At 43.0% G+C, this 14,155-nt stretch overlaps 1 protein-coding gene across 5 annotated transcripts in view; it reads right to left on the reverse strand.

Moving 5' to 3' along the window:
- PLCB1 (phospholipase C beta 1) overlaps window positions 1-14,155 on the reverse strand; it is a 354,560-nt gene that overhangs the window by 69,075 nt on the left and 271,330 nt on the right. For all 5 annotated transcript variants that reach the window (XM_053972199.1, XM_053972200.1, XM_053972198.1 and 2 more), the window contains 9 exons: window positions 13,489-13,559; window positions 12,816-12,912; window positions 9,103-9,187; window positions 7,916-8,040; window positions 7,493-7,647; window positions 5,621-5,785; window positions 4,316-4,415; window positions 2,154-2,258; window positions 1,548-1,657 (listed from right to left, as the gene is read on the reverse strand). In XM_053972199.1, coding sequence (XP_053828174.1) covers window positions 1,548-1,657; window positions 2,154-2,258; window positions 4,316-4,415; window positions 5,621-5,785; window positions 7,493-7,647; window positions 7,916-8,040; window positions 9,103-9,187; window positions 12,816-12,912; window positions 13,489-13,559 — 1,013 coding nt within the window. The remainder of the gene's footprint in view (window positions 1-1,547; window positions 1,658-2,153; window positions 2,259-4,315; window positions 4,416-5,620; window positions 5,786-7,492; window positions 7,648-7,915; window positions 8,041-9,102; window positions 9,188-12,815; window positions 12,913-13,488; window positions 13,560-14,155) is intronic.

A 14,155-nucleotide genomic window follows, 5' to 3' on the forward strand; every position in this document is an offset into this window, starting at 1 on the left:
ACAGTGGCAGTTTTGTCCCTGTCCCTTGGTGCTGCAGCTAACTCAACCATTACACATTTTTAGCAAACAGATCATAATCATTACAGTTTTCTTTTACAAAATATTTCTGTGCTTTTCCAAAAAAAAAAAAAAACCTCCTTTATTCTATGAGCTTCCAAGCTCCTTCTTGGAGTCATCCCTCCTTCTTGCATTTGCTGCAGAAGATACTCTGTGACAAGATTTTTTCTAACCAACAAATAAGCCTGTATATACCAGGAAAATCTGTAGTTTTTCAAAAGTAAAAATGACCTCTAAGGTATTTAAAGGATTATGTTAAAAAAAGGCTTTGCTATTTATATAGAATCTCATGTGTAGTGTGTCCTAGATAAATGTCTAAGATACTATTGAGCATTTCACAGTGGCCTCATTCAGCAGAACTTGTGACACTGCACACAGTGAAGTGTTGGCTACTGAATTGTAATGACTTTCACTCATCTGCTCTGCTTTGGGAATGTATTCTTGGTTACAAAATCTAGTTCAGCGAGGTTTTGCACATCTGAGAATTGCAGATGGCAGGCACCAGAGCAGAGGGCAGTTTAGGATTGAAAAGCATTTCTCTGTCTTTGCAGGAGACTGTGCTGAGAGCCTTTTGATCACTCAGTGTGCACAACACCTGGCACAGCCACTTCTGACAGACAAAGCTGATGTTACCAAACACTGCTAGAAGCCCCAGTGCCAGTGTCTGGAACAGAGAGATTGAATGTTGAACATGCAGAGTCCATCAGGAACCACAGCTGAACTCTCAGTTATACTCAGAACAACATCTGTGCATTTGGGTGCAAAACACCTTCCATTATACAGAAAAAGAAGCTTCACAGATTAGTCTGTAGGTAACCATATATATGTCTCCAGATACCTAACAACTGAAACTGGGGCTCCCATAGCTTTCAGCTGAGCTACAATAGGCCTATTTATTTACTCCATGGTCTCCTCCCTCTTCATTTCTCTAAGATCTATGAAGGGCTGAACTTCAGAGGCCCCTTCCCACTTAAATTATTGTATGATTACCTTGTGTCTCTTCAGGACATGTTTGCTCACAGAGAATCTGTAGAGACATTGTAATCTGAGATACACAAATGTTTCTCAGCGGAATGAGAAAGTCTGAAATTCTCTGCAATTTGTAATATTTTCAGGAAAAACTCCTGACACAGAGCTGTCTTTTTTTTGCAACAGGAGCCAGCAGCACACTGGAAAACAATGGGCATTTACTCATAAACATTTCAGCTGCTCCAGAGCAAAGCTGCACATCACACAAACAACACAGTTCTTCCTGTCTTTCACCTCTGAACAGCAATCTGCTCAGTGCACACAATGCTGCTTTTAGTGAAAGTACACTCCCAGTGCAATGCTGCTGGGTTGTTCTGTGCCCCAGCCTTCCTCAGGGTGAGATGTTTACAGGCGCTCAGCACATACAATTCCCAGGGATTTTCAGTGTTTGTCTTCCTAAGCAAAGCAGGTGCTTTTAAATACTATAGTAGGATTCCCAGAGACTCCGAAACCTCCCTTACCTCTTTCTTGACCTCTTCCTCATCTTCCAGAGTCAGTGCAGCCAGCTGCTTAGCTCTCTGCTCCATCAAGTTTACGTATCTGATTGGGTTGGATAAGGCCTCAATCACATCTAGGAACAAGGCAAACACTTCAGTTTCAAAGCCCTGGTGTTATGGCTCCAGCACTCAGGGTTTTAGAAAAAGGCAGAACAGTGTTTTTCCCTGAAGATGGTCTTTCGCTGCATGGCATTTAAACCCACCCCTGTTTAGAGCCAATGCCAAAACACAGTTCTCTCCCTTGAGCATGGCACTTTGCCCAGGGAACAATTACATCCTCGTGTGTCCTGCATGCAAAGTTTCATTTGTGTTCCAGTAGCAAGTGCCCGGTGTATTTCTTCCTTTAGCCTCTGCTGAAAATAAGAGTTGGCCCTAATCCTAAGCCTCAGGCAAGGTGCTGTAAATCAGGCCATCTCCTAGGAGTGAGGAGACACACTGATCCACCCGATGCAGATCTTTGCTCACAGGACTTATCCCAGCTTGGCAAGTCATCCACACCCCATGGATTTTGTGTTTCAATTACCCGTTCTATTCCCCAGCAAGAAAATTCCCTGTATAATTCCGAGTTACCTGCGTAAGTGTCAGGGACGTAGTCTTTGACCTCGATGTACACAAAGAGAGCTGGTAGTGTCAGAGGCTGGTTCCTCTCATTCCTCAAGCAGATGTAGTGATAGCCTGCAGAGTAAGGAACAACCAGTTCACAGCATAAACCCTTCCACAGGTATTTCCAAAGCATCTCTGTTGTATTTGTTATTTACAGTGTGGTGCCAACTGAGCAGGCAGCTGCAGGGACTTCCAGGAGGGGAAGGTTTACCTGAAGGGCTTCAGGGATAAGTGTACAGACTGCTGGAAAGGCATGTGGCAATGCAGCTCAAAATTATATTTTCTGCTTATTCTTACATATGTGATTGATGCTAAAAATGGTAATTTATTTAAATTTTTCATGCATTCTGTTTTAGTATCTATGTCTGGATTTTTTTAGTTTAGTACATCTTATTTAATTTTCAAAAGCGACCCTGGTAGTACTCAGCAATCTGAACAGCCAAAGTAAACTGAGATGTAACAGCCCATCCACACACAGCATCTAATTTAAAAAATATAGCAATGTGGCAAATAAATTTATTTTTTTAATTAATAAATAAAAAATAAAAATATTTGCCATAAGAAGTATGACAAAGAAAAACAATGTGGCATGATGGCCACAGAGTATGTTTGTGTGTATAAATCCTATTGTGTGACCATCCTCAGGAATACGTCTGTAAAAAGAGAAATTCCAGGCTGTTTTGAAAGCTGGCTGTGCAATCTTTGACTGATCACCTTGTGGCACTGCATGCCATGTCCAGCTTGGGAGCCACACATGTGAGAGGTGTCAGGCTCCAAGTCAGGAGCAGGATGCATTTATCTGGGGGAATCCATACCTGGCTGATATAAGCAACTCTCTCTCCTAGTAATGGCTAAATCTTTGCTTTGGGAATAGTGACAAGTCTGTGGATTTATGTGACAGCATGATATAATTTTCAGTAGCATCTCAGAAAAGAGAGGAATTACATATTACAAAGGGTTCTCAGTTCTCTCAACCTCCTCCAGACAGTTTTCAGCATGGACACAAACTCAGACCAACAGGCTGCTCTCCATCACATGCTGTAAACTGATGACTGCTGGAGCCAAAAGCACAGAGAATGGGTCTGGGGGAACAGCTCTGGCAAGATTTCACTTGCCAGAAGAGGGAAGTCCTTCCCATCCCCCTTCTCCTCTCCGGTCACCCACCTACCTTCCTCTGGCACTCAGCAGATCCTCCAGGAGAGAGCTACATCCATTAAGCCAGCAGAAAATGCAGCTGGCATAATAAAGGTGTCTTCTGGACTGATAAACTAAGTTTGCTCTTGAAAAATGTGTGGAGATTATTCCTCAGGAGTAATTTGGCCAACTGTCAGATGTGGGGACACGTGAGCTTTGTGTTGGATAAGCCACAGGGTAGATAGAGATATTCTTCCTTTTCCAGTGAGTAAAGCCGGGAGCACGTTCATGGCCCATATGCTTCCTGATTCAGTTTCCTCCCCTGTCTGGAAAATCTAGCACTGAATTTGGGCACTTCCCTTGGTCAAACTGCCAGTGTCACTGCATCTTTCTGAAACAGGATCTCTAACAAGTCTCTGGCCTGGAAAATGTGTCTGGAGTTGTCACACAAGGTAATTTTCATTTAAGTGGCCACTAATTATAGTAGAAATAATGCAATTTAGAAGAGACCAATACTGATATTTTTCTTTTAATTTTCAGCAATGAGGATGAAAGTAATTTTGGATTGACTTAAAGGTATTACAGAGATATGACAGCTGGCATACAGGTCAGTCTGTCATGTGTGCAGAAATTACACTGAGAGGAGCAGGTTTTACTTTCATTCCCAGTCATGTCCCATTCTCACAAAGATGACATCAAAATTGGCTGTTGCTGCTCTCTTTCCTATTAATTGCACTTTTTAGCATAAACCTGTGAGCATGAAATTGGTGTACTGGAGATAAGGAAGTGCCAACTATGCCTCCAATGCTTTAATTCCATTGATTTTCCTGGATGATCAAAAATTTAAGTTTCTGTTGAAATATGGCATTTTTGTTTTTCAAGTCCTCATTTGCTATGAGGCTGCTGAGTGGCTGCTGATTTGGAGCAGTTGAGATTCTGCCTGGCTGTCTCCTTTCACCACACAATGTCTGTCTGGATGGGGAAAAAGCTTTTACCTGGTCGGATTGCTGAGACTGGCAATATCCGATGGCCAATGAATTTCCCTCCTTCTTCATACACTGCTAACCTTAAACAGGCCAGGGAAGGCAAAACCACCTGCAAGGCAATATTACTGCATTATTAACTTTCAGCTCTGAATGATGCAGCTTCTTCCATTGGCTGAACAGAACACATGCCAAAATTTATCAAGTCATTGGAAGGAAAAAAAAAAAAAACAACAAAGAAAACCCCAAAACCAAAAACAAAACAAACAAAAAAAACCCCAAAAAAAACCCAAAAAAAAGCAAAAAAACCCGCTTCTCTGATTCATTTTCAACTTCTAAAAATAGTAGCCTGTGCTTCTCTGAGCACAGGGGCAGTCAGGCATGATCTTTAACTAAACAGAGAAACGAAGTACACTAATTAGAAGTTCATTACAGAAGAAAAATGCTAGTGATGCTTCCAAAGTTAAGCTCTGGCAGGCTGCCAAAGGAAAGCCATTCAGAAGGCTAAATTATTCAGGGAAAAGAGCTCTGCTGCAAGTACCAAGTGTCTAAACATCCTTGTGAGCTACACTTGCTGAGAGAAATCTGAAAGAAACTGTTTTACAAGCACCTAGACTGGGGATATACTTAACCAAGGTGCTCATTGAGCAAAAACCAGAGGTTCTTTTCAAATATTGGCTGCAGGTATATTGCAAAGTGCAATAAAACATCCACATTGCATAGTGCTCAGCATTTTCTGCCACCTTAGAAGTTTAGAGAATTGAGTCTGAGCAATACTCAGACTCAATTCTCAGTAATTCTCAGCTGCATGAGTAGCTCAGAAGTTGAGGTTTCATCTCAGGTGGATGGAATTTGTCTATCACCTAGGCAGTGACTTTATACCCCAATGTAGTGACTAGCAGGGCCAGCAGACTGCTTTATCTGTGCCAGCTCAGCCAGCCAGGCCCATGGAGCTGCATTCCCATTGTCCTGCTGCTCCCAGGTTCCCAGGAGGGCTGCTCAGCCAGGGCACATTGCCATGGCACTGAACTGCTGCTGAGATCTGTGCCTGCTGCCCATTCCATCCACACAGCTGCTGCTTCCAGCTGTGCCACCCAAACAACCAAGGGGACTTCAGACTCACTTCTTTTAGCAGCAGCTGCCACAACTGGAGCGGCCAAAGCTCAGCAGAAGCAGCTGAATTGTGAAATAATTATTCAGAATCTCTTTTCCTGCTTTCTAACAAGTGCAAAGTTTCAGTAAGCCATGGAAAGACCCCACTGGACAGAGATTATAAAAAAGCATAATTCCTTTTTGGGAAGCAAGTGTTACACCGACCTTCTTAAACACTATGGCTTCCTCTTCCCAGACTGGATTCACTGCATTGCCTTGAGAGGTCTTGGTCTTCAGAGCTTTTCTCCTGGTGTCCACAGGCAGGCCAAACATGTCCACTTCCACATAGGTACCGACTTTTTTGTCAGAAAGGAACTGACCCGAAATGATCTAAAGCCAAAGAACAAAGAAGCATCATTAGAGATCGCTGTGGTGGATTAGGAAATGAGTGGCTGCAATACAGATGCATAGCTCTCATTAATGATCAGATAGTGGGCATTTAAAATAGAACCAAAACAACACTAAGCCCACAATAAACAGAAAAAAAACCCCAATATTTATCTGCAGACACAGAAAAACAACTTGTGAGGCCTGGTTTCCTGTGACCCTGTGGTCCTGAATTCCCCTATGAGCAATAATGTGGTTGAGAACAGGCTGCTGCCCTTCCCTCAGCAGGAATACTCATTTAGATCTCCTCCTCAATCTGTATGTCTAGTTCCTGAGAGCTCCTAAGTTTTACCTAGTCTCAACAACAGGTTCAAAAAATGCTTGAAAAAACAGAGGCTTAAATGGCAGAGAAATTATATATATGCTTTTAGCTGTGAGGGAGAAAACCATCTTCAAAGTTTGTGTTCTAATAAAGGCTTTTGACAGAGGAGTTTTAATATGAAAATAAAATTGTAAAATAGCTGATCTTTCCCAGTTCTTATTTATAACAGGCATCACAGCTCTCAGCTTGAAAAAGTGAAAGAGAGGTCTGCAATTACTTCATAAAACTGAAGAGGCACAGGAGTGTGCAGCAGTGTCACTGTACCTTAACAAACTGTGGCTTGCCTAAAGCAAATCTTAATCCAGTGCCAGCTGTGCCTGTGTGAGCAGTGACACTGTGACCAGCAGAGGCAGCTGTCTCCTGATTCCCACAGGCTCATCCCCATTCCAAAGCTGTGCATCTCCTAACAGCTGCTGAGTGACTTCTACCTCCATTTGCTCTAATTGCAGAAGAAAGTGCCTCTAAACCCACAGGAGGGGCCTGAAAGCTTCCATGATTGCAGGTCACCACCACAGGTCACCCCACACATCCTCTTCTATTACTCTGCATATCACCAGATTATTCCTTTATCCCATCCCAGCAGGCTCTGCTGCACTCCTGCCTGCAAGAAAACACTTGTTTTCCCTCAGTGGAAACAGGAGGATATTTTGCAGATAGACTCTGTAATACAGAGGCTGTTCTAAAGGATGAGTCCATTAGAGGAGTAGCAGGACTGCAGAAAGTTTATGGTTTTATAGTTGGAGAGACACCAAGTGAATTTGTCCCCCTGTCACAGCCAATGCAATCTATCCCCTTGAACACTTATGCAGGTAATTCTCAATCTGCAGATTCCTAGCAGTCCCTGAACTTCATCAGAGGTCCTTAAAAAGGAACAAGGAAAAACAAGCTGGCAACTAATTGCAGCTGGCATTTATGGTTCCACAGTTCTGCTGGAGAACTTTCAGAAAACCAGAAAAATTTATTTATACTAAGCATGTAGTGTTCTAGCTATTCCAGTCCAACCTCCCACTTCACAACAGCATGTTTTAAATCCAGCCCTTTGTTTCTAAAAACACAGCCAAACTGCTCCTAAATCCATACACTTCCCAGTTCTGTGATTCTCTAATTACTTCTATGGCAAAGAATACATACAATAAAAACATACTGATTTCTCCTGCAATACAAAATGCGAGGGAGAATTTTAAAATTAAATGTTGCTCCATGAAATTAAATTAATTTTATTTTCTTGGCTTAGTATAGTCATTTTTCAGCCCCCTGCACCACAGAAATATAAATATATCCATGCCCTGGCATTGCCATGAGAGCACTTCCACCAGCTACATACGTACCTTGACAGACAGAGTGTTGGCCACTATTCCATCCACTATTCCCTCAGTAAATGGATCAAAGTGCTTGTCTGGCCTTCTCATGAATTCTGGCTTTAACCTGTAGCCACTTTTGCCATTGTACTCGTACATTCCCATGTTTATTTGCATAGACAAATCTGGATGTGAAAAATATTGGTAAGAGTTACCTTGTAGACTGATAATAATCTTAAAAAGCAATATTTTTTTTTAATTACTGTAATTTCATACTGACTGTAAGAGAAACAGTACAAGCCTGGGTTAAACACTTTAATTAACAGCTCTATAGTATACTTTAATCCCTAGATAATTTTGGATAAATACAACCTTTCCTACCTATGAATCAGTAAGTCTGTGAGAGAAGTGGACATGTACAGCTTTTCAAAGCCAGAGAACAGCAGGACTTACCTACGGTTTGGAAGTTGAGGGCAACCATCTGGCAGCCAGCATTCCAAAAGACTTGTGGCATGTAGTTGGAAGAGTCTACTCGTGTTCCCTTTGGGTAAATCCGGCTCAGCTGCATTTTGTTGTATCTGATCAGAGAGTAGTTAAGGTGCAGAACATGTGACAAGAATCACCTGGCAAGTGAGAAGTGCAGCTGCAGGGTTAAACACAGGTAATTCTTTACAGAATGGCCACGGGTTCCTCGTTGGATTTCTGCAACTATCATGCTTCCAGATGTCCACAGTTTTGTAGGAGATATGATAAATAGGAGGCAATTAAAGGTGCTGTTTGTTTTTGCATAGAGTACTCAGAGCAAGCAAGGAAAGAACACAGGCAGATTTTTATGGTTCCTACTTTGGGATTTCCCTAGGATTACATTTACAGAGGCCAGTTGGTTGTAAACAGTCAATATTCCTCTGGAGCAGGGAGAGGTGTTCAGTTAAAAAGTGGTTTTCTGGAATGAGATTAGACTTGGCCTCTACATGGACAGAAATGACAAGTGTACACATCTTATGGATGAGTTTACAAATCTCTGAGATGAGAATGTGCTGCAGGCAATCTTTGGAAGGAGCTTTCCATTAATCTCCTTTGAGGCACTGTTTTATCTGTTTATCTGTTTTACTTCATTCATTCTTAACTGCAACCATGAGGAGAGATACTGAGAAACATCAAAAGGTGTAACCAGAATGTTCCTTAGCTTTTCTTTAGAAGTTATAAAAATCAAAAACATTTGAGAAATTGTGTGGCAACAAATCAGTAGAGGTACAATGGCAAAGTGAGCGTTCTCATGTGACTTTGCAAAGAAGTCAGCCACATTTTGACAATTTGCTCACCATAACTCTTACCACTCCATAAAGGATGATAAATTTAACAATCAGAATTAGGTCTTCAATATGTCATTTATGCCTATTCTCTCGAGTCCTAGCCCACAGCACGAGGACTCATGCCAGTTTTTAAATTAGCTCATCAGAACTCAGGCCAATTAATTCATTTAGAGAGACTAAAATCTTTAGAAGGAATAAAATCTAATCTACAAATTTCATTTGGGTTCCCTATTTCCCCAGCTCCTGTCTCTGAATTCCAATAAAGCTCTGTAGCAGATCTCAGATATAGAAAGACTTAGGAAGCCACTTTCTGAAAGTCAAGGATACTCCACAAATTCCACAGGAGACTTTGTAAGTTGCTCAAGCCCTTTGGTTTCCACAAAGGAAGACATTTCAAAGCTTTTGTTGCGTTCTGCAGGTTTAGAGGGGAGATAAAACCAGTGATAAAACAGGTCAGAGCACAAACTGGCATGGTTTAGTTCCAGACCTCTTACCCCACCTACAGCTCATCAGCTCCTCTCACCCTGATCCCAAGGAATTTACACATGGGTTTGCTGACAACAGTGACTTTGCTCTGCACACTCAGAGCTCCACCAGCAGTGCCCAAATGAAGGGCACTGGTGCTGCCCGAGGCTGATGCTGGACCAGCTGCAGGCAACAGTGGGGGCAAAGCACTGTGTGGGTGTACTCGAGAGGGTAAGCCCAGAGATCACATCTGTGACACAGAGGGGCTGCAGCAGCTTGCTGTGGGCACTGCTGGACCTCTGGCTTGTCTCTGCAGGCTGATGTGAGGGCTGAGAGCCACTTGGAGCTGTAATAACTGATGTCCATGTCAGATTAAAGTGAGCAGTGCTGTGCCTGCAGTGGCTCTTGGTACATCAGGAGCAAGGTCACAGCTGTCAAAGCCACCAAACACCACTATCCAGCCATCCCTGAAGGTGCACTCCTGTGGCCCAGCAGGGATTCACCTAATCCCCAACTGATTTCAGGCTTTTATGATCTCTTTAATTTGGTCAAACTTTCTGATCCACCAGTGGTGAGCAGCTCCTCTTCCATGTCTGAGCCAGTAGGAGTAAACATTAATTTGTGCATTGCTTGTCACTCACCTTTGCCTGATGTGGGCACAGCCTTTTAATACCCCCAGGCACCAGGATGCAGCAGAGAGCCTAAGTCAAGACCCTGCTAGCTTCAGTACCTTCACTTCTGTTCAGAGGAAAGGGTTTCTGTGAACTAACAGCTTCCCACTTCATCCCAACCAGCCCTGTGGTTTCCTGGAAGGGCCACAGCTCTGGAGGTCAAATCCATTAACTCACTCAGCTCTGATATGTTTAAAAATGAGAGGATCAGTGCCTGTGTTGGAACAAGACCTCTCCAGCCTCACCACTTTATTGAAAGCAAACAGTAAGGCAGGGAAAAGGCCTGGTCTCATCCAGGTTTAGAAATGCCTGTAACTGTGCTGCAGCAATCCAGGGACAGCCAGGAGGCAGGGCTGGCCAGCTCCCCAAAGTCAAACTGCCAAGCCGCAGGGGAGGGATAAAACAGAGGAGCAGGACAGAAACAGGTGGGCACTGTCCTCATAGGGAGCCAAAAAGGAAGCAGTGGATCCAAAGAAATTGTTAGGGCCACTGTGAAAGGAAAATGTGCTGCCAGACTGGGAACTACAAACCATTCTCAGCCTATGCTGAAGAGTCAGAGGATGAACATGGGTTTCCAAAAGTAATCCTCTGTCTCTAGGAGAGCTGGGTCTCACTCTTTATGGTGGTCCCTATTTCTAATCAGCAACCATCATGCTACTGCTGTTATTCACAGCTGTTATCTCCTAATGGTGAAAAATTCCTATTATTCCCTAAAGGCTGCTCTCCTACCACTCCTTCTTCCTTTCTACCACACAATATCCTTTCTTTCTCCAGCTGGCTTACCTCTATCTCAGCTTCTCATAAAGACACTAAGATTATTCTTATTCCAGCTACCCCCTACTGATGGCATAGCACTAGCAACACACATGTACTGGTTTTATCCTATTTAGAATGTAGGTGTGTAGTGGTTTTGGTTGACAAGGTGCTAGAATTTGTAGTATTGTAGTAATAAACTCTTATTTCCCAGCCTTGTCTTTAAGTAGAGCATTTGTAGGAAACCAGAGCTGGTAGCTGTTAAAGGATTTGGTTACCAACTGTCCAGAGCTTAATCAGACTCATAATTAAAATAAGAACAATTATTTCCTTGTAGTATCTGGAGAGGATTAAGGGACCTGCCCTTTGAAGAAAAGACTGTGCAGGAGAGACATTTCTCTCTCGTGATACATTACACTGTGCTATCTTATCAGGAGCAAATTACTGCAAAGCGAACAAATAACTCATTGAAAACTGTCTGGAAAACGTGGAAAAATACACTTACAGCTACTTGCTGCCAGAGAAAAGGGAACCTTTTTAGTGAGGCCATTCAGGGGACTGGTACAGATCCACTGCTATTCAATATTTCTGTTACCAGCTTGGATGCAAGACCAGAAAATGCACTTTTAAAATGTGTGAATGACAGAAGAGGTGAGGCACTTTTGTCACCACAGGGGTCTGGATCACAAATCCAAAAAAACTCTGAATAAAACATAATAAATTACCAAAGTGCTGTAACATTGAAACTATAAAACTGTATAAAAGACAAATATGGATCTCTATACTTAAGAACGTGAGGTCAAGTGAACAAAAGTAAAATTTTTGGGAAACAGCTGGATAGATAGCCAACTGAAAAGCAATCCTCATTTAATTCCTTCTTTATTCAGCTCATTTAATGAACATCCAGCAGTGAGTCCAGGCCACGACTAAGACCAGAACACCCAAGCTGTTCTTTAGCCAGCCAGCAACATTTACCACCTAGGGCCATATTTATCACATAATGATTTTTTTTTACACAAACACCAAAAATTTAATTCTTTAAAAACAATATGAGTTGACTGAAACTCTATTATTGATCAAAGGTCACATCAGGACTTAGGAGAAAAATCTGGACAACAGCAAGTCTTTACAAAAAGCAAAACTCAAAAAGGCAAAGGCATGTGAACAGAAAAAAACCCCCAAACCTACATGAGACAATTCTATAACAGCTGCATCAACTTGTAGTGCTAGGATTCACATGGCTTCCTTTCCAGAAGGCACATCTCCTTCCCACTGTGTTCTTGTAACTCTCATTAGAGCTGGAGGAGATTATAAACACCCAAAGGGACACTACTGCAGGGAACAAGCACAGCTCCCTGCATGATTCTGTGACTGCTCGTGTGTGGTATCTGTATAAATACCCACATACAAATGAACAGTTGGGAACTTCTTACATGTTTATTATTCATCACAAGCAAATGCCAAATCTTGTACAGAGACATGGACTTAGGCAACAATTACCTGTCCTCTGCCAAGGACACCACAAATCTGGAATAAATTAAATTGCTGTACACTTCTTTAACTAAAAAGCTCCAAAAGCATATTAAAACCTGTCAAAACAAAGTGGAAAAGGGGAGGCAAATAGTGGGGGGGGGGGGGGGGGGGGAGGGTGTGCATCAAGGAAGGCAGAGATGCTGCAGTGTTTACTGAGGATGTCACTGAGTGCATTCCTAGCAAAGCATCTTCTGTAAAAGCCAGCAGGGGGTGAAATTATGGCCCTTTCTTTATACCACACAGAGGCAGGAAAGTGAATTTGCATGTGGGCAAGGGCAGACTCTGCTTGCCCTGAATCTTCTACAGAAGTACCAGAGGGAAAATAAAAGTAGGAATATTTATGACCACCTTTCTCAAACTGCTTCAGTCATGGACAACAAAGACAATGTAAGCACATAATTTTCAAAACTGTTTTTGAAATGTCAGCATGTTTACTGCTGATGAAGTTAGATATTTAGACTAAAAGAGGTTTCAAAACACAAATGGATTTATTTGGCTGGATACCAAAGGAACATTTTCTGTCTGTGTTCCTGTATCTGTTTGAGAGGAAGCCAAGCAGCATTTCTGCAGAACTCTGCCAAACACTTGCCAGGTAATTTTAAGATGTTTCTTACTTACTTTTTGATACTTCAAATGACTCAAACTTCACAGGCTGAATGTAGTTTACCAGGTTAGACATCTCTTCTGTGGCCATAGCCTCACTTCCAGCAGTACCCTAGGGAAGAGAAGGGAAAATGCCGCAGTCTGGTCTGTGCATCAGAGGCCACAAATGCCAAAGCCCAGTTTTCTATCAATTGTGGTGTCTTTCACTGCCCTTGGCAAGAGAAGGCAATGCTTCATGTAGGGAATGTCACAAAGGAAAGAACAAAATAGGCTGGAAGATGTGTGTGTTTACATTAAACGGATGCTCTATTCATTCTTTTTACGTGGCTCCCAGGGAAGGGACTGCATTACCTCCACCCGTGCACAGTGCTGAGCACATGCATTAGTACTCCTGGATAGATAATAAAGCTCTCAGTTTTTGATGTCAGGTTTTTCATCCAACAATGCTAAACACACCACAGGCAGCTGCCTCAAACAGATCTGCTGTGGTGCTATTTGCTCTTAATCTTGAGAAAATAAAAGCATAAACAAAGCGAAGACGTGCTTCCGAACCAACCAACAACCAAGTTAGTTGGGAAAGCTGGTGCTGTGCTCCCCGGTGCTCTGCCTCCCTTTCTCCACTGGATGGCAGCTTCACTCCTGGTAACACGCGCCAACCCCATTCCCAAAAACACATCTCCGTCCTTACTTCATCCATCGACGACTTCTTACAGTCGTCATCATAGTCATCATCATCGTCGCTCTCCATCTCTGCTTCTCCTGAAAAGTTTCAAGCAGAAGATAATGACTGGCTGAGGCAACAGTGACAATTGCCAGTGACAAATCCAAGAAGGATGTGCAAGTAGCACTGCTCAAAGCAGCCTGCGCTGTGCATGTGCTTTTTGTCCCAGCACCAATGAAACCCAGCACTGCTCCCGAGGGACTCATCCATCTTCAGCATTGATTTCGGTTCTTATTGCCCAGCCAAACAGGAACTCTTCCTTTGCAGCTGCTTGATGCTTATTCTTTGGCAATCGGCACTGAGAGAAGGGTGCAGTGTGCTCAGTGTTTGGGTAGTTTCACAGACTGCTCTGAGATATTCCCGAGTTTGGGACACAGCCCCAGGGTTTGGAGATGTGAGTTCAACCTCCTGCTGTTGCAAGGTCCATGCAGGACCTCCAGGGAGTGCCTTACCCCCTGTGGGAAGCAGCAGCCTGCATGGGGTGAAGAAATCACCAAGAAAATCGATGAGCTTCTGCTGTGCTGTGCTACCTAGGGCTGCTCAGCAGAACCCATCTGTTCTGGGCATGCCACAGCCCCTGCTCTGAGGCAGCACAGCTGGCAGGGTCTGGCACAGAAGCCAAGTGCAGGAGCTC

The sequence above is a fragment of the Vidua macroura genome, chromosome 3 (assembly GCF_024509145.1).
Source record: "Vidua macroura isolate BioBank_ID:100142 chromosome 3, ASM2450914v1, whole genome shotgun sequence".
In the NCBI taxonomy this organism is placed as follows: domain Eukaryota; kingdom Metazoa; phylum Chordata; class Aves; order Passeriformes; family Viduidae; genus Vidua; species Vidua macroura.